Here is a 23,796-nt window from a genome sequence, read left to right as displayed (position 1 = left end):
CCAAGGAGCTGTGGTTCCACCCGCGCGGGGACGCGCCGCCGCCTCCCGAGCGGAAGACGCGCAGTAGCAAGAAGAGCAGCAGCAGCAGTAGCAGCAGCAGTCGACCGAGCTCCGCGCGCGCGGCCAAGAAGAAGATCAAGCGGGAGCTGTCGTCGTCTTCGTCGACCACGACCAGGATGGCTGCACGCGCGTCCACGGAGTCGCCCGCCATGCCCACGCGCAGCGCGTCAGGTAGCAAGAGAACCACGAGAAGCAGTGTGCACGACGCGCAGCCTGTGAAGAGACCGCGTCGTGCGGCCAGGAAGGTGATTCACGATACGTCGGAGGACGAAGAAGAAGAAGAAGATGCGGTGAAGGAGGAGGAGCCAGTCGAGGAGGAGGAGGTGGAGGAGGAAGTGAAGCCTGTGAAGAAGAAGAAGCAGGAAGTGGAGGAAGAGAACGATGATGACGAGCTGCTGTCCTTTAAGGACGCCATTGGAGAGCTGTGCTACCCGGACCGACGCACGCCGTCAGAGACCAAGTTCTTTAAGGAGCGACTGCGTAAGTCAATCCAGTTTGTTGACGCGCTGCTGTGTAAGCCTCCTACCGGCAAGGTGTGCGGACGCGGGTGCAAGAAAATCCGCGCGCAGATGTGCAGCAGCTCCACGCCGTGCAAGAACAAGATGTGTCGCATCTGGCACGACGTCGAGGCGCACACCGACCGCTGCCAGAACCCGCAATGCGAGTTTAAAAACCGGATCTTACTTCGTGAGACGATGCACAAACTGGACATGAAGGAGCAGCAGATCGCGGCGGTCAAGACGGAGCTGGAAGGCAAACAGTCCGAGCTGAAGAAGGCTTCGGACGGCGACAAGGAAAAGCTGGAGAATGAGATCGCAAGCTTGGAGCAGGATCTGGAAGAATGCGGTAGCGAGCTTGGTGTGCTGAATTCGACCAAGAAGACGTTCTGGGAGAACCTCAATGAGATTGGAATCGAGGTGAGCGATGATGTCGTTGATAACTTCCCCGACTTCGCTACGCACTACGAGGAGAAGAAAGCGCCGCGTAAGGCGCGCAAGGCTACCGCTACGGTGCCTACTTCGCAGCTCTCTTCTGCCTCGAGTCGTAACTCACGTGCCGCTGCACGGCGCACGAGTTCTGGACCCCATGGAGATGGTGCTGGAGATGATGATGACCAAGATGATGCTGATGCCGAAAGCGTGGATGATAGTATCCCGCGGCGTACAGCACGTAGGAGCACGTCAAGCGGACGTCACAGCGCGCTGTCACAGAATGACAGCGATGAAGAAACGAAGGGTGGAGATGAGGAGACGAAGGAAGGGGGTGCAGACACGTACCAAAGTGTCCAGGCGATTCCACGGCCTGACGAGCCCCCACTTCCGCCTGCTGGCCCTCCTCCGTTCCGACAAAATCCCGAGTTGGACCGGGCGTATGCCGCAGGTGCTGCGGGCTATTCAATTCACCCACCGGCAGATGATCTTGAGGCTCCGGCAGTCGCTATGGACCTCGAGCCTCCGGTCGCTATGGAACAAGAGGCGCCGGCAATTGCCATGCAACAAGAGACCCCAACGCTCGCTATGGAACAAGTTTCACCAGCAGTCGCTATGCAACAAGAGACTCCAGCCCTTGCTATGGATCACGAGCCAACGAAGCAAGCGGAGGCCATGGGGACCAACGAAGTATCTGAGCTCCAGCAATTGGCTGATGCGCAACAAGCGAGTGACGAGATCTCGGGAATAATGGCGGGATTCAGTGCCAATCCGCCCCCAGTCGACCCGGTCAACACGACTGGCTTCACCATTCGTGGCAACCAGCCACAAAATCCGTAAACGCGCACAGTGATGCCGAGCCCACTCTGATAGCGATGTCAGGTGCGCATGCAGAGTGAAGTACTGGATGGCTGTGCATCTGAAAGCACAGCATAACACCGACTCCAACGTTTATATTTTGTGTGCCAACCAACATGGAGGGCGAGGTCAACCGTACACAGCAAAGACAAACAACATCACGAGTTCGCTCAAGTTTATGATTTCGCCCGACATTGCCTACTATCGTGTGCGTACTTGTAGGTTTGTATCGACCGACATTCTGCCCTTGAAACGCAAGATGCATGTAATTATAGCGTGAGCAGGATTGAGCTGTGAATACTGACGTGGCAGAGCGAGGCGAGCGATGATGGCACATGATGGAGTTCCCTTCACGAGGGACGGGTCGGCATCGCACCTGCTCCAAGTATCCCGAGTCGGCGAAGATGACAGAAAAATGGACGATGGAGAGAGGCCCATGTCGGCGGGGCTAGAGGAAGATAGTCCTTCGAAACCCATCGACCCGCTTGGTGGGGCAGCAGAGATCGATGATGGAGTTCTTTCGAAGGATCTACCGCTGCAGTTGCAGCTTGAAATGCTGCGTGGTAAGCTCTCCCGTCGAAACCAAGTGCTCGAGGTTATCAGGCGAGCGTACTACCGTGATGTGATCATTATTAAGGAGGAGCTGCGTCAATATGGAGGGAAGTTGGGTCACGCAGGTTCAGCGGCGTCATTGCGAGGAGAGATGCCAAAGCTGCAACGAACGCCATCCCGTCAGATTGGAGCACCTGTATCGAATGACGGCGGGCTTTCTAGCGTGCCTTCAGTGGATTTACGCGAGGCGCTGCCCCTGTTTGCACCAAGCGAAACTATGCTGCAAGTACACCCTTGTGAGACCTGCGGCGGCCACCTTGAGCTCGTTCATGGGGAGGTACGCGACTAGTTGGAGTGACTTGCTTTCAAATAATTATTTGTTAAGATATTGTGGCTATTGTACGATACAGAGCAAAGAACTCAAGGCTGCTAGGCAAGAGATGGCTCGAGCATCGAAAGGAGAGCAACAAATGCGAACCGTGGTGCATCGAATGCGCTCTGAGGCCAAGCAGATGGAAGAAGTTAATGACGCGCTACAGCAACGCGTGAAGGCGCTGATGAAAGAAAATGCGTACACGCTCGAGCAATTGCAAGCCGCGCGGAAAATGGAGCGCGAGCAGAAGGTCATCATTGCAGGCATGCGCTCCAAACTACAGCTCACTCAAGCTACACAAGACGAGATCGATCGCCTCGCAAGCGAGTACAAGGATGTGAAGCAACAGCTCATCCGGTCGAACCACGATCGCGATATTTTCTCAGCCTCAAACAACCACCTGAAAGAAGAGCTTGCTGAGGTTACAAAGGCTTTGCATGTGGTAAAGGTTGAGAAGGCTCAAATTGAGTCAGACTTTGGCACTAACTGTACGTTGAGATGAGGGTGGAGAGCATGATAGCGATGAGCTTGTCTGACATAGTGTACGTCATTGCCTTCGCAGACTACCGCCTCCAGGAAGAGACGAAGAAAGCTAAGCAGCTGGCTGTGGATCTCGCAGCTCGTGATGAACAGCTCAAGGAGAAAGTTGCGCTTTGTACTGAGCAACAGCAATCGCTAACATCTCTCAAAGAGGAGCTAGTATCGACGCTACAGCGCTTTGAACAGACCAAGCGGCATCTTGAAGATCAACTTATTGAAGAAGAGCGCGCACGGGAGGAGATGCAAGAGCAAAACTTAGAATTTCGACGTTTAAACAAGAAGCTTGTGCGAGACTTGGAGAACTTGCACAGTCACTCAATGGACATGGATATGCCTTCCATGGGCGACGATGCTGAAATCTCGGAGAAGCAAGAGAGCACCAGCTCAAAGAAGGAGCGCGGGCAACGCCCAGCAGCTGCGAACCAGGCGATGGCAATGCGCAACAACATGCGCAAGAAGCTAGATGATCTACAATGTCAACTGGAATGGGCCCTAATGCGCGAGAACGATTTAGCTGGGATGCTGGCGCGCAACCCAAGCGTAGCAGCCGCCAAGGTACCTGGCCTGAAGCGGGTCCTAAGTAGGATGCCAAGCAAAACTGTCATCACCCGTGTAGCGATCCCTGAAGACGAAGAGGCTCGTTCCACAGGTTCAGCTTCAGAGACGGCTGGGACTACAGAGGACGCAACGCGCAACACGACCGAAAAAGAGGCTGGTCGACCAAGTAAGAAACCTGTGCATGGTTCACAGGGTGAGTCTGAAGTATCGGAGTCTTCGTTGAAAGAAGAAGATGAGTCACAGGAGGCATTGGAGATCAATGAAAAGAACTTCGAGGCGTATCACAAGGAAGTGTCGCGTATGCTAACCGAAGTGAAAGAAGGCAAGGACAAAATCGCTAAACAGCAGAAAGTCATCACGGTACGTAGCAATTGCCATGGCGATTCAAGAACAGTAATAGCACTGGACGATCGAGTTTTGACACGCTCTCCATATAATGTAACTGCGCTTACAGGAGCTGGAACGGAAGAATCATGTGCTCACGGATCGTCTTGAAGAGTCCAAGTTGTCCATTGAGGCTCTAACTGGCAGGTAAAATGTAAACAACACCGTGCTGTGTGGGCAGACTGAAAACTGACTTCTTGTGCACGAAATGACAGTGTGAACGCATTGAAGATGCGGTTAAACCAGGATAGCGCAGGTGCAGCTGAGATGATGGAAGCAATGATGCGGCAAATCGACGAGGGCAAGCGAGACCAACAGTATGAGGTTGAAAGAAGCGTCATTCTGATGACATTTCTACGCCAGGTGTCTCAGTCCGTGCATGAAGTCAGCGACAACAAGGCGCTCATCCTGGAGCTTGAGCTGGACGTGATTCCCTCCGATGACCCCAACGACTTCAGTGGTGCTGAAGGCGGCATGCAGATGATGGAGCTACAACGTAAAAAGCGTGAAGTGCGTCGAAAGGTGCTGATGGATAAGGCGATGAAGAAATTCTCGATCATGTGTCACAATCGGGCCGAGCTTATCGCTGTCGAGATGCAAAAGATGCGAGGAAGCTTTGAGCGGATGCGCGAGGACCTCGACCAGGCTGAGAACAAGATCGACTCCGATCAACTCCATATCCGAACACTTGAGGCAGAAATCGCAAAACTCCGTCTGACAGTCGAGATGGGGAAGAATACTCTTGGGAAACTGGAAAGGACGCTGGTACGATGTCAAAACGATGCGAAAAGGGATTTAGCTACTAACTGTTGTAGTTTTGTGCGCCTACTGCGTAGAAACAAACAACGGACGACCTCAATGAGTACACGATGAGGTTCAGGATACAAGGGGAGGAAATGACGATCCTAAAGGGCGAGCACGAAAAGTTACAAGAGGACCAGAACCGACTTACACTACTTTTGTTCGAGAAGACCAACGCATGGCAAAAAGAGATCAGCACGAATGACAAGGTATTTTATTTGCTCTAAGGTGGTGTCCACTTCTTTCTTTTTTCAACTTACTGAGCATGATGTTACGGACTGGCAGTGTAACCAAAGGATAGAGAAGCTGGAGAAAGCAATCGGTGAGGTGAAGACGGAAAGAGAGACCCTGCAGAATAAGGTTTGTTGAATGCGGAGTAGTATTCATTGGGTTATCACAGTCCTAAATGTGTTTCTCATTACGCTAGCTCGATGAGATTGAGGCTCTGGCTGAGTTTCGCCGCCGGACGAACCGCAGCGTGGAAGTCTCAGCGATTCCTGAGACCACCGAGGCGGAGATTCAAACAGACCGGTGGAAGCCACAGGGACTGATTCTACGACAGCGAAATGGCCCTGACCGCATGCCGCAGCGATATCTGGGCAAGGCCTCAGTTATGATTCACTGTCCTGAGCTGAGCCGCCCGACAACGTCTCTTGGAATGGAAACAGCCCCTACTCCTCAAAACCAGGATCTCGGACTGGGTGCATTATCCAGCCCGAATGGAGGCATGCCACAGATAATATCGGACACTGATGAGCATATGCGCGGACTGCTTGAACTCAATGTCTACCCATCGCTCAAGGCTGGCGGTCGTCAGATCAAGACAAGCTACGCCAGCTCGCACCCCAAAGCGCTTTCGAGACTCTACTTGTCATCTGATGGCGTTTCTCAGAAATACATCGCACCGTCAGCTCGAGGCGAGGGTGCTCAACAACAGCGTAGTTCGTTTGATGGACGACCGGCAACAGTTCTCTGATAGCAGCAAAATGGATAGGATAGACACCACAACATGTAAATTCAAGCGATCATTAGCTCCTGGGACTGACTACCGGAAGTGCCATGCCAGCATTTTAAGGCTGCGGGAACGTCTTTTCGATGAAGCGAACACCTTCAACCTCAAGTCGCGCGAGGGCTGGCCCGTAGATGTCAGGGGTCGTCGGTGTAAGCACGCCTCGGCCTTGGACTGCGTCCTGCAAGATCAACTGCACACCAATCGCTGCACTCAACCCAACGGTTTTAGCCATGATGGTGTCGCCCTTATCGGAGCCGTAACCCACGAACGTTGACGTGCGCTTTTCCTTCTTGCCGTCTTCGTACTCGATGCCGAATTCATGGTGCATGATGGCCATATCACGTTCTCCAGGTTGGTAAGATAACTTGTCCTGCAACAGTGCGCAGAATGCGTCGAGGATGGATGGGGCTCGCACTACGGGAGTGCTGTGATCGAAGGCACCGAGCCATTGAAGGAATCCATTGGCGTCTTCGCGAAGGCCTTGGTGTCCACCAAGCTGGGAGATAAGGTCTGGCCACGTAGCTGGAATGGGCTTGGACGGGTCCATGTCAAAGAGACCAAGCTTGCGCAGCTGGTACAGGATTCGGCAACAACCTCCGTAGCGCAGTGTTCCACGATACAGCGAGTGCGCCTCAGGAATGACGTAGATCTCGCCGTACGGCAGTGAGTCACGGTTCGGGATCTGCTCGATGTTAAACGCAGGCAAGAAGTTCACAGGTTCGCTGCTGTTAAGCAAGTCTTCGCCTGCGACGTTGACGATCTTGCCGTCTTTGCGGTATTGCGCCGCGTTCAGTGCTGCAGTAAGCACGCCGCGCGGACTCCAGCTGAACTTGTAACCAATGGCGTTGTCAGCAGCTTCAGGAGCTGGAAGTCCACCACACACGGATGAAAATGACAGGATCTTTCCGGAGTGAGCCTTCACTTCGTCGATGACCTTCATAGCGCTCATGTGATCCATGCCAGGATCAAGGCCAATTTCACACAGTATTGGAATGCCGGCTTTCTTGGCTTTGGCATCCAACTCTTTCATCTCCGGAGACACGTAGCTTGCAGTCACGAGAGGCGTTCCATGTTGGATGCAACGCTGGGCGATGGTTGTGTGCATTGTAGCTGGTAATAGTGACACAACACAATCGGCTTCTGCACAGAGCTTGTCAACGCCAGCACCGTCCTCAGCTACGTTCACCACGTGAGGCTTAATGTTACGGCGAGAGATTTTGCGCATCACCCCCTTCACTTCACCCTCGATACCGGACACCACGTGCACTTCATTGCCTTGCTCGCGAGACAGGTACTCAACAAGCGGGGATGCCACTAATCCAGCGCCAAAACACACGATCTGTCGCTTCTTCGGGCTCGAGACTGACACGTCCGCCGCCGTATTAGCAGCAGCATCCTTGCGCACCACGGCACCACGAGTCTTCGAATAATTCGTGCCGCACAAGTCGGGAAGCTCCGTGACGATGGCCTTGGCACCAGACGTAAGATCGGCAAGGGAGCGGATCTTCGCAATAATGTCGTCCAAAGCAGCACGGTCACTCATGCTAACCTGGACTATAGCATTCGACACAGTGCTGAAGCCGCTGTCTCCGGCTGCAATGTTCGGTCGGACCTCGCAGTCCACGAGGTGGAAGCCTCCATCGTGGTCCTCGATGAGATTCAGTACCTGGTTGATGAGGCCTGTATCAAAGAGGTGTCCTTCCAGTAACAGGCACGTGCTGCCTGCAACCTCCTGCTGAGCATCCAGGAACTTGAACTGCTTGCTGCGCTCACGTTCGGCACGCATCCGATGAATGTACTCGTACCTGGGCGCCAAAACACCTTTGCTGGCAATACAAGCGCCACGCAGTTCAGCCGGCAGCTCCTTTTGCTCGTGCAGAGGTACATTCGATGAAGTGACACTCGATAGCGCCGTGACGTATCCCACCAAGCGGTCACCAAACTGCTGGCTTGACTCGCGCGCCAACTCGCTCGGCAGGATATCGACGCCCATCATCATAATGCCATCGTCGCCTTCAAGGCCTCGACTGTCGCCGTCCTCACGCATCTTGTCTTCAGCGACATCGTACAGAGCGAATGGTCGTTCGATCTCCGTGGCGCGCTCCAAGAACTCCACGCTGCCGCCAATATCGCACGAAATGTCCGCGATCCCCAGCAGCTTATGGTTCCCAGAGCCTCGAAGCTCTCGGATCTGCTCTCGCGTGACTAGCCGCGGGAAGCGGTCGTCCCAGTACATGCAGTTCACCAGCATGGACGTGTAGGGCAGCACCTTCTCGTGGAAAGCAGGCTCGTACTGGTGTGGGTTCTGGTAGTAGTGCGCGCGGGAGGGTGTGCCGCTGAATCCCGGCTGGGGCTTGACGAAGTAGTCCGGGTTGTCGATCACTGTGCCGTACAGAATACGGTTGTTCTTCGGTAGCTTGGGCAGCTCCGACGGATGCACCATCTCGTGGGGCATAAGCTTGAAGATCTCCTGCGCGCCCTTTGACACATTGCCGTTGCCCGTGAATGCGAACGTCATGGGCACCAGCTCGCTCGGCAGTCCGTCCGAGCGGATCCTCTTGCCCGCGGCCTCCACCGCGTCCTTGGCGTGCTCCAAGTCCGAGTACATGTAGGCGGACGCGACGTTCACGAAGGGCGAGGAGACGCCCATGTTGATGAGGCGCTCTCCAAGCCCCCGGAAGCCCGCGATCATACCGGCGCGGCCGGCGTTGCCCCCGAAGGCGATGAGGCGCTTGCCGCTCTCCTCTGTGATGCACTCGTAGTCGACGAGCGTGATGCGGCGCTGCAGCACGGCGTCCAGCAACGCCATGTTCTCCGGCTGCGCCTTGATGGTGTGGCTGAAGAAGAGGTACGTCTTGTCGGCCAGCAGCGCCGGCTCGGGCACCTGCTTGACGCCCACGATGACGTTGGCGGGCGCCAGGTCCTCGGACAAAGTGGCGCCCGCGCGCACGTACTGCTCGTCCGAGAAGACGCGCGCCGTGGACGGCTGCACCAGCACCTGGATGCCGCGCTGCACGAGCTCCCGGACGTGCGCGGGCGTGAGCGGCGCGCGCCGCTCCCACTTGTTGTACACCTCGCGGACGATGCCCACGCACTTGCCCGTCATCGTATTGGAGAGTCGAGGCTTGGATCCGGCGCCGAAGATTGAGGAATGGCGTCCGTGAATGCGTGCCGCTTGAAGATTGGGGTGATGCAAATTGGGAGCGGAGCGGCAGTACCGGGGTCATACTTATTTCAGTTAGATATAGCTGCATTCCCTTTTCTTATGAATTAGTAAATACTAGGTGGTTGAGATACAACTGGCTTCGGACATTTATTCGATATGAAAGGGTATTCGATAGTCAGAGAAGTTGAAGTACCGGGTCTGTAGACGAACCTGTAGACGACACGAGCCTGCCGAAAGTAGCATCGCGAGGCTGACGCCACTCGCAAGTACGGAGTTCATCGCCACGTATTGTACTTTGCGCTAAAGCTTGATGAGCAATACGTTGCGGTTGCGGCTGAGCTTGAATGGCTGGCCATGACGCGTTGTGGGTCACTGTACTGTATGCGCTTTGATAGTTGCCATTCTTGCCGTCGATGGCGCCACCTACAGCCGCGCCGCCGCGCTACTTCAGCTTCAAGGACTTTCTGTCGGAAGCGGAGGCCGCGGCGTTCTTCGAGCTCTCGCACGCCGAGCAGGTCGCCAAAGTGACGCAGTACTTGGGCTTTTTGGGCCAGCAGCCGGACTCGGCACAGTTCACGAAGTCGTCAAAGGCGTCCATCAGCTTCGCCAGGCTCCGGGAAAACTGCGAAGAGGACGACGAGAGTCCTAAGCTTGCACTGGATGCGTCATTACTGCAGAGTCTCCTGCAAGGACGAACGCGGAGCGGCTTCGGCGCATTTGGCACGGAACCGGGTTTTCTGCCTCAAAAGCGACTGAGCTTGGCGGTCGCGCACACCGTCGAAGACATCGGCCACACCTACGTTGTTGAGCGTAACAAGCGCGGCGAGCCAAGACCGCCCGTGCTCAACAGTCGGAGCTTCTTCTTCTACTGGTGCCACGCTGAGAAGCAGAAGTTGATGGACATCCGGGAGAAGTTAGCAGCGCAAAATATGCCGCCAGAGCAGAGGAGGCTCTATTGGCAGCGCATTGTGGTTGTCGTGGACCGCGCCATGTGCGAAGACTGTATCCGATTCGCAGAGTGCTTCGCGCGGTTTGAGAAGACTGCGGTACATATTCAAGACCCAGAGGTTGAACGGGTTTTCCCGCTCTCTAATGCTCAGCAAGTAGCTTAGCGAGCACTAAATCAAACGCTATCGCGTGAGAGTCTTGCCAATGCTTGCGAAATACGTGCCATTGTTGTTGGAAGTTCTACTTGTTGAAGAATCTGCCGAACGTGCTTTTCCGCTTCATCCGCGTTATTTGATCCTGTACAAGCACCATCGGGAGGCGTTAGTTGTGGCGTCAAAACTCTTGTTATTCCCTATCGGGTAGTCACACCTGGATGTCCTTTGTTGTTGGGTCACTTTTGCTATTTTCCTATGCATCATACGAATTGGAAATCGGTGTGAGCGTTGGATGCAAGGCGAAGTTGCGATGAACGACGTACAGCAGTGTCAAGCGTTGAACAGTGGTCATCAGCACAATCTGCTGTCGCTGCTTCGGTTCTGTCTTGGATCTGTGTGATTAGAGTCAAATAGTCCTCTTGCACCATCTGCTGCTGATGAAGCTGCCGTTGAACTTCTTCTAAAGCGAGTGCTTGCGCTGCTGACGCTCTCTCTCGATAAGCAACATCAGCTTCTCGTTTCTGAAGACGGATCTGCTGAATTTCCAGCTACGAGTTTCAGCCAAGAAACCAAAGTTATGTAGGTGGCTGAAACACTAGATAAATACAACACCCCGCACATACCTCACGACGGGCATCTTCCACATCGGCCATTCGGCTCGTGTAAGAAGCACGACACTCATTTTCTACAGCTTTAACGCGCTTCACAAAAAATCATGAGCTTAGACGAAAGAAAACTCCCAAATCAAGTGCTAACCTCGGCGTTTTCGCGGCCTTTACGGCTCAATTCGACCTGAAAATCCGCAAGCTCCGCTTCTTTCTCATTCAATATGCGCTCCTTTGTTTGAAGCTGAAGCGAGAAATGAAGCGTCATTCGAAGAGGCATACGTTATAAACCAGAAGTGAGATACCGGTACGCACATGCTTCTCTTTCTCGTCGAATCGAGCTTTCGATAGGGCTAACTTCTGCAACAAGAGACGCTCGGTTAGTCCAGATTAATACTCAACACCCCACGAAAAAGTTGTACATACTCTTTCTCGGAGCTCTAGCACAGCTTCACGTTCGTTCTGGTAATTGCTTTGCTGATGCTCCAGGGTTCCCTTCTGTTCTTGCTCCAGCAATGCCTTATGTAGACGAGCTTCCAGCCTTGTAATTTCCAGAATTCGAGCGTCCAAGTTTCGTTCCTTTTCAGCTACACGCTTCATTTCATCGTTCAGAGTACACTGCATAGATCGAACGTTTCGTTCTCGTTCCTACATTGGAAACATAAAGTTTGATCGTTGAATCCGTGCTGCTAGGAATAGACCTACAGTATATGCAATTTCTGAATCCACCTCAAGCGTTTGGTGTTCATTTAAGACAGCAACCTGCTCCAGCAAGCCCAGTACGCATCTGATAATGAACGCCTTATCACAAGGTAGAGGGTTTGACAATTTACCGTACACGAAGAGCATTCAGGTTCTTCTCTTGTTCCCACAAGCGTTCCTGGTTGCCACGCAACCCTGCAGTAGCTTCATCATCGTTTGAGTGTCACGCTGAAGCCAACACGTGAATGGTAGATGGTCTTACCGACATCGGTGATCTCTGGACTCCTCGGTGTCCCCAATCGTTCTCCCTGCAGCCACACAAGACGTCAGATGAACACTAGTCGCCAAAGCCGAAACATTTCGTACCTCATCGGAACTAACTGAGGAAGCAGCATAGCGCGATGATGCTGCTTTCATCGCCTTGACATGGCTATGGAGTGCTCGGAACCCACCCGTTGCGCAGTCCATGATGCGGTTCGAGCCAAAGGCTTTGTCGCGGTGCTTCTTAATTGATCTTGTTGAAGTCAACGATCACCGAAATATAGCCATCTTGAAATGATTATACCATTTGCATGTTGAGTAGACCAGTCTCCGCTTCCGTGGCGCACTTCGAGCACAAGACGGTAGCAGCTCCAATGGCAGCGCAAGAGCCCGTGAAGCGCCCCCGGCTATCGGCATGGAAGGTTCTGGCAGTGCTGTCGCTGCTGGTGCTGTTGACGCCCGTGTGGATCGCGTACGGATGCCTGGGGGCGCTTTTGACGCTTCCGTCGCGCACGATTGCCAAGACCGGGCTGCACTTCCTGGCTGTGCTGGGACTTTGGCTTCTATTTCAAGTCTTCCTTACCGATGTTGAAGGGGGAACAGACGACAAATGGACAAAGCTGGCGCTGGCGGGATGGCTTGTTGCGCTGCTGCTAGCCCAGCGGAAGTTGGATCAACTGCTGGTATTTCACCTCAGCCAGAAGCCAGAGGAACGCCGCATGGATATCGTTGGCAGTATGCTGCTGGCAACGTTTGCTATTGGTGCAGCATCTTTGTGGAGACCAAGTATTGATGTACTCTCCCGCTGGCAGATCTTGTCAAGCTACTCGATGTGTACGACGATTTCTGATGTTGCGCTGTACTACAGAAGCTTAGTTGCAGCTCACTAACATTGCTTTACTTACTTGGTCAGATGTGTTCTGTGGAGCTTACCTGACGCTCCCAGTGACGGTTGTGATAACCCGCGCTAGGCTATGGATCCCTGCGCGATACTCCGAGCTGGAGCGCTTGGAACATGAAATCATCGGACGCAACCTAAAGGCGCCCTTCGAGACGTTGAAAATCGCTGGACTGGGAACGGTGCACGTCCCTTGCACTGCGCCTTCTACTGACGAACCGACGTTGCCTCTGGTACTGATTCACGGATATGCTGCAGGGAACGCACTTTGGGCATGTGTAAGTCTTAGCAAATTATGTCAACTTATCTAGTATTGAGTTACCTACAGCTGTGATGTGTGCTTTCAACTCCAGAATTTCGAGGATCTTTCAAAGCACTACGACGTGGTATGGCTTTACGATTTGATTTGTTATTTTGCGATGTATCTTATTGTTGTCCTTGTGACGTTCAGTATGCGGTCGAATGGCTTGGGACCGGGAAGTCTGATCGCCCAAAGTTCACTTCCTATGAGGTTTGTATTTGTGCTGTGGGGGTATGGCTAAGAACTTCTGTGCTAATAACCTTTTCATTCCTCAGTGGGAATATGTAAATGAGCTAATGGTCGAGGCATTGGAGGGCTGGAGAAAAGAGCTGAAGGTAAATAGTTCCTGTGCTGCATTGCTTATCGTTCTTTTACTTACTCAGGGTTACTTTGATGCACAGTTCGACAAGTTTTACCTTGGCGGCCACTCGATGGGAGTAAGTGTCGCCCGTTAATCAACTCCATCGGCAAGTGCTTGTTGCCTAACTGCACACGGTTTGCAACACTATTTCTGTAGGCTATGTTTGCTACCTCATACGCTGTGAAGTATCCAGGTCATGTCGAGCATCTAGCGCTGATTTCCCCCGCTGGAGTCGGCCACCCACCAACATCGAAAAAACTACCACTCGGACTTCGAGTTTTCCGCTCTATTTGGAATCTGCGACTGACCCCAATGGTACGTATAACCCATTTCAACTTCGATATTCGTGCCTAATCGATCTAATCGTTTTTTTTTTACTGCAACAATGGCAGAGTGTCGCGAGGTATGCCGGTCCCTTCGGTCCACGCTTGTTGCGCTTCAGCACATCTGTGCGCGTAGGTGTGATGCCCGAGACGAGCTGTATTCGCCGCGGACTGATCCCACAAGACGCGCTGGCCGCCTACTGGTACAACAATTGGGCTCTAGAGAAATCTGGTGAGATCGCAATGCATTCGCATTTGCTGCCTGGTGTATTTGCGAAGAGGCCGCTTTGCGAGATGCTCACGCCGGAGAGCATCGAAATCCCCATCACTTTCATCTACGGCGGCGGGCCCGACTGGATGAGCTCAAGCCACGGCGAGAAGGTCGCAAAGGCGTTCGAGGGCAAGCAGACTGTGGAGGTCCTGCTCGTGCCGGGCGCGGGACACCAGCTCTTCATGGACAACGCGCCCGCGTTCAACGAGCTGCTCCTCGCGGCCCTCGCCCGATCCTGTCGCAATCATGTGGGCGCGTAATCAAACTGTCCTTCTGCATCATGTGCATTCAAACTGTCTTCTCGCATATGTATACTTGTCTCTTCGGGAATGACGGTGGAATCGTCCTCGGACCGCACAACTGCTTTGGCCTCCATCAGACAATAACACACCATGCTGCGAATGCTGCGCCCCATCGCCACTACCACCGGTACGTATCTTCATTTGTTGTCGTCTTTGTTGCATGCTTACGAGCTAAGGTACGGTGCTGAAGCGGTGCTGCTCGCTGCAGGTGTGGCGACGGAGGGCCGACTGTGGCACTGGGTGCCTGCCAGCTATTCCAAACTCGAGGAGGCCGAGCGCAAGATTCTCACACGAGCCATTCCGACGCCGTTCGAGATGAAGAAGGTCGCGCAGCTCGGCACCGTGGTGGTCCCCTGTTCGGACGAGAAGAAGCGCGTCAATGCAAAGAACCTCGTGTTGATTCACGGCTTCGCTGGTGGCAATGCAGTGTGGGCAATGGTAATAGCAGCATTGACTGAAGTCTGGCGTCCGGTGGTTGTGACTGATGAAGGTATGAACTGTGATGTATCCACAGAACTTGGAAAAACTGTCCCAGCACTTCAACGTGGTAAGTTTTGGGGATAAGCTTAGATGACGCATTGGTTCTATTACTGACACTATCACTGTTGATAATGACAGTATGCGGTAGAGTGGATCGGTGTTGGCCGCTCGGATCGACCGGACTTCAACTTCAAAGATGTATGTGTTCTTATTTTCAAGAAAAGCGCTGGGAGAGCACTGACAACTAACTTTCTCGTCCTTTCGTTGACTGAATTGTGCAGTACGATAGCGCCAACGACTTCATCGTGGGGTCGTTTGAGAACTGGCAAAAGGAGATGAAGTTGGAACAGTTCGATCTGTGTGGCCATTCCATGGGGGTAAGAAATCCTTCTCGATGCAAACGCAAACACTGATCCATTTGGCTAATTGCTGTTACATTACCCCTTGATGTTAAAACGTAGGCCATCTTTGCGTCATCATACGCTCTGAGAAACCCCGAGCATGTAAATGTTCGTATACCATGCTGTCTGAACTTCTCTACTCATCCCTTTCGTACAATCTAACAAGACGTTTTGTTGTCTGTGCAATTTCTACAGCACCTGGTATTAGCGTCTCCAGCGGGGATGCCTCACCCACCACCACCCCCCGACCCGAGTACAGAAGAAGGAAAAATTGCCAACCGCTCGTGGTTGAGGCGCATGGTTTTCTCGGCGTGGGAGAACGGAGTAACGCCGATGTCCCTGGCTCGCTTCGTAGGTCCCTACGGCCCCAAGCTGGTACACAACGTGGTTCACCGTCGAGCCTCGTTCATGTCGGAAGGAAGCGCTATGCGTGACGGCCGTGTCGACCTTACTGAGTTGGCCGAGTACATTTACCACAACTGGGCACTCAAACCAAGCGGCGAGCGCGCCATGACCACACACCTGGCTCCAGGTGCACACGCAATTCGTCCACTGGTGGACCAACTGCTCCCTGAAAAGGTGAAAATGCCGCTCACGTTCATTTACGGCGAGTACGACTGGATGGACTACCGCCATGGACAGGGTATCGTAGAGCGATTCCAAGAGAAGAACCGAGCTGCTGAGCTTTACCGTGTGCCGAACGGAGGACACCAAATGTTCCTGGAAAACCCGGACGACTTCAGCCGTATCCTGATCGAGAGTCTAGACAAGTAGATAGATACACATATCAAGACACCACACTATCGACACAAGACGAATAGAATTCATTTCTCGTGCTCTACCTCTATTTCTTCTTCAGTCGCGCTTGGAAGATAACGATATCTTCTCCGTCCTGAAAGTCAGGATGCAACTCCGATCTATCGATCGGGACGATATCGAACACCGTTTTAAACGTATCGAAAAACTTCTCTTCGGAGTTTTGGCGCTTCTTGTAGGCGAGCAGTACAAGCGTGTCAGGGCCAGCCAGCGCCTTGAGCGACGTCATCAACGATTCAAATGCCGAAGCGTACGGACACGCCACGATGTCAGCTCCTAGAATCACGTCGTAGTGCTCCGGACCGTCCCTCGTCGGAACCAGGGGGTGCTCCAGATCCCCCCACAAGTACTCTTCAGCAGAGCAGACGTCTCCTGGAAGCTCGTTCACCTCAATGTTGCGCTTAGTGAGAGCCACCGACGCTGGATCTCCGTCGGTTATGACGACGCTCTTGGGCTCCAAGTGAGCAGCCACGACGCCCACAAGTCCAGGACCGCAGCCTAACTCGATGACGCGGTTCCCAATCACCAGATCTCGATGAGCCGCCAAATACAGCGACAGCGCGATGGCTGCGTCGTATACTGAAGCACCGAAGCCCAACGCTGTTCCGCCGCGCCCGTCGCTCTGCCACGCTTGGTCAACGCGGATGCGCTTGCCGGCGATCGGGAACCATCGAGTGGCGTCTCGCAGCGCGTCGTGGAACGGACTCCGGAAGGAAAACGGCACTAAGGCGCACACTGTCGATACAGAGGGAGGGTGCAGCTTAGCCTCACTGGAAGTGTTGCTGGCGCCCTCCATAGCGGCTGCAACACTTGCGGGGATCTCGTCGCCAGACTCCATCTCCTCTTGGCGACGAAAATTTGACAGTAGCGTATGAATGCATTTCTCTATTGTTGTATTTCAATGCGAATATTGCATTCAGAGCGGATGCTGCTGACAGCAACAGCAACTATCAGCAGTGCTGTCGTTCTGGCTGCGCGAGAGCTTAAATAAAGGCCAGGTTGAGCTGGTCGTCGAATGGCTTGAGCAGCGGGGCCAGCAGGTTCTTTTCGTGCGGAGGCAGCGACTCGCGCAGCTTCACCAGCTCGTCGTACTTGGACCCCATCTTCTCCACGATCTTGTTGAGCTTGCGCTGAGCGTCCGGGCCGCCGCCTTCTGCCACCTTGGCCTTGAACGAGAGGAAGTGCCGCAACAGCTCGCACACGTCGTGGAACTGGTTGTAAACTTGCTTCTTGAACTCGTTGGGGATGTACTCAGCCGCCAGTGCACCGCTTGCCAGGTTCGCAGCCGAAGAAGCTGAAGCCGAGTCGCTGGTGGAGTCCGAGCACGCCACGACTTCGGCCAGTACATTGAAGCATGTCGTGGAGCTCGGATAGGCGTTGTCCAGTTTGATCGGTGCCTTACACGTCGCTTGGAACACCTGCGCTGCGTCCATGAGTGACAGCTTGCCTGTTGTGTTGCCATCGGCGGCAGTGCCCTTCTCCGCATGCTGGAAGTAGCGCGACTCGTCCTCCAATGTAAGCGGATTGTACGGTGGTGGCGCTTTATTCTGCAGATCGTCCAGCAGTGTCGCATCCACCAGGTTGTCGAGGTAACCTGCCTTGGGCTTTTTCTGTGGCAGCGCTTGCTGCGCTTTTCCTTTCCCCGCCTTCTGCTGCTGCAGTTTCCCTGCGTGTGCCGGATCAAGCACGTAAGCGCCGTGCCTGTTAAACTTGGCGATCGTAATGCTGGATGGGTTTTCCTTCTCCGTCGTTTGCCGCTTCGCATGGTGCACTGCAGCGTCTTCCTCTGTGCTCGTGAGGTCAATCAACGGATCCACAATCCCGCGCGGGTCGATCGTCACGCCCTTCGACTCTTCCTTCTCCTTTTCCTCGTACTTGGTAAACATGTCCTCGTGGCCAGCCTTCCTGTCACGATGGAAGTACTTGGACTTGAAGAAGGCTCCCCAGAACTCCGTCTCCGTCATTTTGTCCGGCACCTGCCCCTGGTACGCCCTGTACACGGCCGGATACTGGATGAAGATCTGGTGGATCACCTCGGCGTTCAAGTTGTACTTGACCACGTTGCCTGCCGCATCGTTGTCCGCCGCCAGATCCGTGAGGATGGCCGACGTCTTGCCCAGCTTCTGGCGTTTACTCGCCTCGCCCGCGATCAAATGGCGGCGACTCGCCCAGAAGTCCTCCTCTGAAATCAGGCCGTCGTTCACCATCTCTGTGTGCTGCCGCTTGAGCGCCGGGTTGGCTGCCAGTAGAGCCGCACGCTGCTTGATCTCCGTGGGGTTGCACAGCGCCGCGGCGTTGGAGCGCGTCCCTCGGGCCCCGTTCTCGCGCAGGCGGCGCGCGATCAGCTCTTTGGCCTGCTCGCGCACCTCGAAGGCCTCCTCCAGGCTGCCGGACTCCGCCACGAACTCCAGCACGAGCGTCGCGTTGTGCGCGAGCCGCAGTCGGATCATGGCCTTGGGGCTCGAGAGCGACGACACCTGCTGGTCCTGCACGGTGCTCCAGGGCACCACGATGGGCGGGTGCTGGCCCGCGGGCGCCTCGGGAGACACGTCGGCCGTCCAGCGCAGCCCCGCGGCCGAGAACTCGGCGCGCCCGTCGCGCTTCTTGACGCGCACTAGCGCCACCAGGACGTCCGACATCTTGCGGGCGATGGATTACACTAACTTACACTATGCGCGGGAGATCCGGACATTTGTATCCGTTCTAAATTTAGACAATCTTGATTTTAGGAATAAGACTTCGACTGATCGTAGAATTGATACAACAGTACAGTATCAGCTTTGAAGCATGGCGCGGCTGACGCTCTCGTTGTGGGTGCCGCTGCTGCTAGCGCTGGGCTGCGTGTGTGGGGAGGAGTACCACCGCCACACCAACAACTGGGCTGTGATCGTAAGTGCGTAGGCAGCCGGCGTCACCTGAGAGGATCGGCCCTAACATTTTCCGTGTCGGTTTGCGCGCTGTTTGCTGCCGCCAGGTGGACACGTCTCGCTTCTGGAGCAACTACAGACACGTGGCCAATGCGCTGTCGCTGTATCACTCGGTCAAGCGTCTCGGCATCCCGGACAGTCAGGTGAAGAGGCTGGAAATTGAAAGACAGAGCTCAGAGTGCACGTAGAAGACGAAAGAGCTGACGGTGGCATCTTGGCTGGATCTTGCCGCGAATTGCTTCATCCTCTGTGTTTCGGTGTAGATTATCTTGATGCTGGCGGACCAAATGCCGTGCAACGCCCGTAATTGCTTCCCAGGGCAGGTGTTCAACAGCCGGACGCAGAAGATCAACCTGTAAGAATCGCGTGGTGCTAGTTGTGTTGGCTGTAGCGACGGTGGACAAGCAGTGGATCGCATGCTGGGCACGACTGGGGCGGCTCTCTGATGTGCTGCTATCTGGATGTATGCAGCTACGGGAAGAACGTAGAGGTGGACTACCGCGGCTCCGAGGTCTCGGTCGCCAATTTCATCACCGTCCTTACAGGTGCGTGTGCGTGGGCAGCGTTAGACCTATGGCACGAGCAAGCGATATCCACTTGTTAACAAAAACGAACTTGTTCATACAGGTCGCCATGAGCCTGGAACACCCGCCTCGAAGAAGCTCGACACGGACGAGAACAGCAACATCTTCGTATGAGCCTCGATTGCCGAGCTAGAAGCAGTCCTTGTTGCTCATGTTGTGTTTGTCGTTCGGTTGCTGCAGCTCTACATGTCTGGCCACGGCGGCGATGGGTTCTTGAAATTCCAGGTACAGTATGCGAGACAATGAAGGTCGACGCGGTGATGGGTACTTACTTTCAGTCGTGCGTGCGTGACCCCCATGAGCCAGGACTTCGAAGAGATGTCGAGCCAAGACCTCGCCGACTCGATTCAGGAAATGCACGTGAAGAAGCGGTGCGTTTCCATTGCATTCTTCATGGCTGAATTGAGACTAAATGGAGTATGCCGGCAGCTACAATGAAATCTTCTTCATGGTGGACACCTGCCAGGCTGGCTCACTGTCGAATGCACTCGAGTCGCCCAAGGTAGTGACTATCGGCAGCTCGCAAACTGGCGAGAACTCATACGCCCACCACTCAGACTTCGAGGTTTGTATTGCTGTGACGGCTTTTGGTCCCTTTGTGCCATATCGTTAATGACGTCGATGTATATGTTTTGTGTTGACGCAGTTGGGGCTGTCGGTCATCGATCGCTTCACATTTTCGACGCTGGACTACCTGCAGCGCATGAAGGTGGGTGACTCCATTCGTAACGGGACGCTGCGAGACCTCTTCAACTTTTACGACCCCAAGATGCTCCTTTCGACTCCTGATTACCGGACCGATATTCTCGGCCGCTCCATTGACGAGGTGCCCATCACGGACTTCCTCGGATCGATGCTGGACGTCCACTTGCACTCCGATGACGAGGCATATCCAATTGAAGCATCCCCTGTGAGCGCTGCTCCCAGCCCGAAGGCGTCGGCGATCGATGAGGCTTCTGATCTACTTGCCACGTCTTCGCAGCGTGGTGGCAGCTTTTCGACGCCGACATGCGCGCAATGCTTTCAGTTCTCGAAGGAATTTCTGGCTGGAGTAGTTGCTGCCGTTGTCGGCGCTGTGCTTGTGACCACGAAAGGTGTCTGAATCGTAACGAAGGAGAGCATTTGTGCCCTCCCAATAACGCAGGACCAATGCGGTCGCACACATACATACATGCTCGAGAGCAACGACTTGTTAAGGTTAACCACCAGAAAAAATAAATCACTAACTACTAGCGCCGACCAACCACGGGTAGCATGGAAGAAGGGACAACTTCGCCATTTCAACGGTATCCGCGCTGGCCGTGGTTGTTGGTGAGGTGCGCACGTCGATACATAGAGTTCGGGTGGTGCGGGCTCGCGTCTTCTTCCTCTTCGGGGTCGGGACTGAATTCGTCTTTGAGTGGAGGGTGGCTCCGCATGAGCAGACGAACAAACAGGACCGCGATGCCAGAAATCCAGATCGGCGACGTGCAGATGCTGAGTGCAATTAGCATTGGGCTCAGAAGCATCACGAATGGCACACAAACCACGGCTGTGAAATGCCACACAACCCACGGGCGCATCTAGACCACACACACAACATAGAAACACGTTAAAATGCTGGCGGTAGCTTCCCAACAACCTAATAGCCCAACAAACCTTGGTGAACAGCGTGGTTCCTTGGATGCAGCCTGGCACCACAATCGACACAACATGGTTCACCGCGGCACTGCTCAAAAATCCGTGCAGAACGTATAGCTAGTTCGTCAGAATTTCACCAACCACGCACACGCAGAATAGTCGAACGCTGCGATAATACGCACCGAATCTTGTGCACAGGCTGCACCACGAGAACAATCTTGGACTTGACCGTGCTCACGAGCTGCTTCCCAGGCCGCTCGTCGTACTCGTCCCGCTCGTCGTACTCTTCATGCCGTTTCAGGTGCAGCTTCATGAGTTGCGGCGTGTACGGCGTGTTAAGCGGCGTCCGGTCGTTCCGCAGGACACCCTGCACAAAGTAAATAAAAAAACACACACAACAACCACGTGAGAACATCCAAGCTATTGCAGATACGGATGCGAGGCGTACCACGATGGGTTGCAACCCAACGCCGTGCTGCTTGCGCTGGACGTACGGGTCCCACTCGGCCTCCATGCTCAGCGGCGTGACGCTCTCCAAGCTGCGGCCGTCGCTGCCGTCCACAGGTCCTGTATCAATGGCAGCAAAGAGCGCGTGAGTCGGTCTCCATCCATCCGAGCCACTAGGATCGGCCGGCCCCACGTTGAAGTGGCTGCAGTGACGCACCGCCGTAGACTGCGGCGGCCAGGGACGTCTTCTTCTTCTTCTCGTCACCCATGCGATGCAGCGGCCGGCGACTGGCGTTGGAGGTGGCGCGGAGGACAGCGAGAGCAGCTCGCGCGGTGGGCTGGGCACGCGCGGCGCTTGGTGGTCTTGACGTGAGTGTCCTCTGGGCTTTCGAATCGCACAGGCGCCCCGTCCATCCCCATCTGGCGGCTGAAGTACTGTGTACGCTACACAATACGAATAAGACCTACTTTTTGGCCTAATTTAGGGCGATGGAGCTCACGTGATACTCTGAGAACGGATAATAGGTAGGAATGCATACAATGACGTTATCCAGTTTGGTGCTGGGCTAATTTGATTAGGACTGCTTAAACTTATGCACCTGAAATAACAAATCTGAAGACTTAGGCTCATGGGATCAGCCAGCTGGGGAGAGGAGACAGAGAGAAGTGCTCGCTCAAAGGCAGGAAGAGCAAGCCGCGCGCGCCTTCGCCGTACGCGAGTGACCCGCCCGCCTGACCGCCCGCCCGACGCCTGCACGACGACGCAAACATGGCACTGGACCTCGGCAGCAACGACCAGTACGCGCTCACGCTGCTCGGGAGTAACGGCAGCGACGACCAGTACGACGGCTCCAGCAACGGCGGCGGCAGCAGCAGTCTGGCCGCGCGCCCGTACTCCAAGAGCTCGTCCGGCGTACGTGCATGAACTGCAGCGGTGCCTCTCTGTATCCTCCCCTACGCTGTGCTGACTTTGTGTTATGGTCTTGTTGATGGATTGTCCACGACAGGCCGACAATGAGCAGATGAGGACGGAAATCGTGCGGCTCGAGAACGTGCTGGCGAGTCGCATCGCTGCCCGCGCCAACCAGGACAAGTCCAACCTGCCGCTGGAGCGCTCCAGCAAGATCGAGAAGTACGTGGAAGTCATGGAGCTCACCAAGTGTCTGCGTCGCCAGAAGGAGTTCCTGCTCAGCGAGAACCGCAAGCGCCAGCGCTTCGCCGAGAAGATTCAGCAGGCCATGCCTGTGAGTGGGCTGAATGTTTTCATTAGTGGTTGTGTGGGATCTGACATTTTATTTTCCGGTGGCGTTGACGCAGCCGTCGACCGATAGCATCCAATTTATGAAAAATGTCAAGTACCCGCCCGACGAGGAGCTGGAGAAGACGTCCCGCGAGGCGTTTATGGAGATGATGGAGTACCAAGTGAGCGGCGAGGCTGCCACCTACATGGGCTGGCAGACCAAGCGCGAGTCTAAGTCCATGTACATGCACACGTTCTCGGAGAAGAGCTTCGTCGGCGAGGACATGGCTCGTGTGTTCAACGAAACCTGGGCGATGTTCCACGATGAAGCCAAACAGGAACTTCTGTACCGTCGACGAAGCAAGTTCTGCGTACGTTGCAGCTGCGGGGATGACTCTAGTTAGTTCTGCGTTGAAGCCTAACTGTTTTAGTGCCGTGCTTATGAACTGTAGATTTTGAAGAAGCTGAACGACAACATGTACCTGACACGCAACATCCACCAATTTATTGGCGAGAGCTTTCCGCGCCACGCCATGACGCTCGTGTGCCGCATTTCGATCGATAAGGACACGTTCGCGATCATCAGCAAGTCCGTTGTGCCGCCCACCAATGACGCGCAGCACTTGGTGTGGACTGATGAGTGCTTCATGTGGAAGTTTTCGAGGCGCGTGGACGCCCAGGGCGGCTTTGACATCTCGATTCGTGGCAAGTACGGCAGTACCTCCGCAGTTGCAGGCAATCGCTTGCCGATGCTCGAATCCTACTTCCAGCTTGTGGACTGGGAGTCGTTGGTCCTCCACCCCATGTTCGACTTCACGGCAGCCTAGTTTCTCGACGCTGTTTTGCTCGGTTGATGGTCGACAGAAGGGAGTTCGTTGAAAGGTGTCAAGAGGCAGAAGGCTCGCGACAGAGAGGCAGGAT

The 23,796-nt window shown here is 54.5% G+C and overlaps 11 protein-coding genes across 11 annotated transcripts; 6 read left to right on the top strand and 5 right to left on the bottom strand.

Moving 5' to 3' along the window:
- The first annotated feature begins 557 nt into the window (after positions 1-557).
- Positions 558-2,021, top strand: PHYSODRAFT_353522 (hypothetical protein). Its single transcript, XM_009517361.1, has one exon. It carries the CDS (start codon positions 630-632, stop codon positions 1,827-1,829), a length of 1,200 nt encoding a protein of 399 aa, XP_009515656.1. The 5' UTR covers positions 558-629; the 3' UTR covers positions 1,830-2,021.
- Positions 2,022-2,400: 379 nt separating this feature from the next.
- Positions 2,401-6,031, top strand: PHYSODRAFT_470625 (hypothetical protein; the record flags this gene model as incomplete). Its single annotated transcript, XM_009517360.1, has 9 exons — positions 2,401-2,736; positions 2,810-3,260; positions 3,335-3,885; positions 3,994-4,230; positions 4,325-4,401; positions 4,470-5,019; positions 5,091-5,264; positions 5,341-5,415; positions 5,483-6,031. 9 exons carry the CDS (start codon positions 2,401-2,403, stop codon positions 6,029-6,031), a joined length of 3,000 nt encoding a protein of 999 aa, XP_009515655.1.
- Positions 6,032-6,066: 35 nt separating this feature from the next.
- On the bottom strand, positions 6,067-9,173 carry PHYSODRAFT_552101 (hypothetical protein; the record flags this gene model as incomplete). The annotated part of the gene is made up of 1 exon (XM_009517359.1): positions 6,067-9,173. The coding sequence occupies one exon, from the start codon at positions 9,171-9,173 to the stop codon at positions 6,126-6,128; it is 3,048 nt and encodes a 1,015-aa protein (XP_009515654.1). The 3' UTR covers positions 6,067-6,125.
- A 473-nt stretch (positions 9,174-9,646) lies between these two features.
- On the top strand, positions 9,647-10,345 carry PHYSODRAFT_471773 (hypothetical protein; the record flags this gene model as incomplete). The annotated part of the gene is made up of 1 exon (XM_009517358.1): positions 9,647-10,345. One exon carries the CDS (start codon positions 9,647-9,649, stop codon positions 10,343-10,345), a length of 699 nt encoding a protein of 232 aa, XP_009515653.1.
- Positions 10,346-10,596: 251 nt separating this feature from the next.
- On the bottom strand, positions 10,597-12,111 carry PHYSODRAFT_293944 (hypothetical protein; the record flags this gene model as incomplete). Its single annotated transcript, XM_009517357.1, has 9 exons — positions 10,597-10,884; positions 10,960-11,037; positions 11,093-11,185; positions 11,257-11,301; positions 11,368-11,589; positions 11,647-11,728; positions 11,775-11,838; positions 11,906-11,951; positions 12,010-12,111. The coding sequence occupies 9 exons, from the start codon at positions 12,109-12,111 to the stop codon at positions 10,597-10,599; spliced, it is 1,020 nt and encodes a 339-aa protein (XP_009515652.1).
- Positions 12,112-12,278: 167 nt separating this feature from the next.
- PHYSODRAFT_349130 (hypothetical protein) lies at positions 12,279-16,015 on the top strand (the record flags this gene model as incomplete). Its single annotated transcript, XM_009517356.1, has 11 exons — positions 12,279-12,698; positions 13,156-13,188; positions 13,379-13,438; positions 13,505-13,540; positions 13,621-13,779; positions 13,857-14,285; positions 14,532-14,798; positions 14,875-14,907; positions 14,979-15,038; positions 15,122-15,217; positions 15,437-16,015. The coding sequence occupies 11 exons, from the start codon at positions 12,279-12,281 to the stop codon at positions 16,013-16,015; spliced, it is 2,172 nt and encodes a 723-aa protein (XP_009515651.1).
- A 70-nt stretch (positions 16,016-16,085) lies between these two features.
- Positions 16,086-16,853, bottom strand: PHYSODRAFT_471315 (hypothetical protein; the record flags this gene model as incomplete). The annotated part of the gene is made up of 1 exon (XM_009517355.1): positions 16,086-16,853. The coding sequence occupies one exon, from the start codon at positions 16,851-16,853 to the stop codon at positions 16,086-16,088; it is 768 nt and encodes a 255-aa protein (XP_009515650.1).
- Positions 16,854-17,040: 187 nt separating this feature from the next.
- PHYSODRAFT_260474 (hypothetical protein) lies at positions 17,041-18,696 on the bottom strand (the record flags this gene model as incomplete). Its single annotated transcript, XM_009517354.1, has 2 exons — positions 17,041-18,108; positions 18,262-18,696. The coding sequence occupies 2 exons, from the start codon at positions 18,694-18,696 to the stop codon at positions 17,041-17,043; spliced, it is 1,503 nt and encodes a 500-aa protein (XP_009515649.1).
- A 148-nt stretch (positions 18,697-18,844) lies between these two features.
- On the top strand, positions 18,845-20,670 carry PHYSODRAFT_552094 (hypothetical protein; the record flags this gene model as incomplete). The annotated part of the gene is made up of 10 exons (XM_009517353.1): positions 18,845-18,946; positions 19,032-19,127; positions 19,248-19,339; positions 19,456-19,529; positions 19,612-19,676; positions 19,749-19,793; positions 19,875-19,939; positions 19,998-20,133; positions 20,215-20,478; positions 20,596-20,670. 10 exons carry the CDS (start codon positions 18,845-18,847, stop codon positions 20,668-20,670), a joined length of 1,014 nt encoding a protein of 337 aa, XP_009515648.1.
- Positions 20,671-21,212: 542 nt separating this feature from the next.
- Positions 21,213-21,904, bottom strand: PHYSODRAFT_461336 (hypothetical protein; the record flags this gene model as incomplete). Its single annotated transcript, XM_009517352.1, has 4 exons — positions 21,213-21,276; positions 21,371-21,555; positions 21,637-21,755; positions 21,853-21,904. Coding segments are annotated over 4 exons (420 nt in total), but the record flags the coding sequence as incomplete, so codon positions are not given.
- Positions 21,905-22,296: 392 nt separating this feature from the next.
- PHYSODRAFT_358480 (hypothetical protein) lies at positions 22,297-23,702 on the top strand (the record flags this gene model as incomplete). Its single annotated transcript, XM_009517351.1, has 4 exons — positions 22,297-22,548; positions 22,643-22,879; positions 22,953-23,246; positions 23,328-23,702. Exons 1-4 carry the CDS (start codon positions 22,405-22,407, stop codon positions 23,700-23,702), a joined length of 1,050 nt encoding a protein of 349 aa, XP_009515646.1. The 5' UTR covers positions 22,297-22,404.
- Between the last annotated feature and the right edge of the window lie 94 nt (positions 23,703-23,796).

This window comes from Phytophthora sojae (genome assembly GCF_000149755.1).
Source record: "Phytophthora sojae unplaced genomic scaffold PHYSOscaffold_1, whole genome shotgun sequence".
NCBI lineage: Eukaryota > Oomycota > Peronosporomycetes > Peronosporales > Peronosporaceae > Phytophthora > Phytophthora sojae.
Note: the sequence above shows the minus strand (reverse complement) of the source record. Positions and strands in the feature narration are given on the sequence as shown.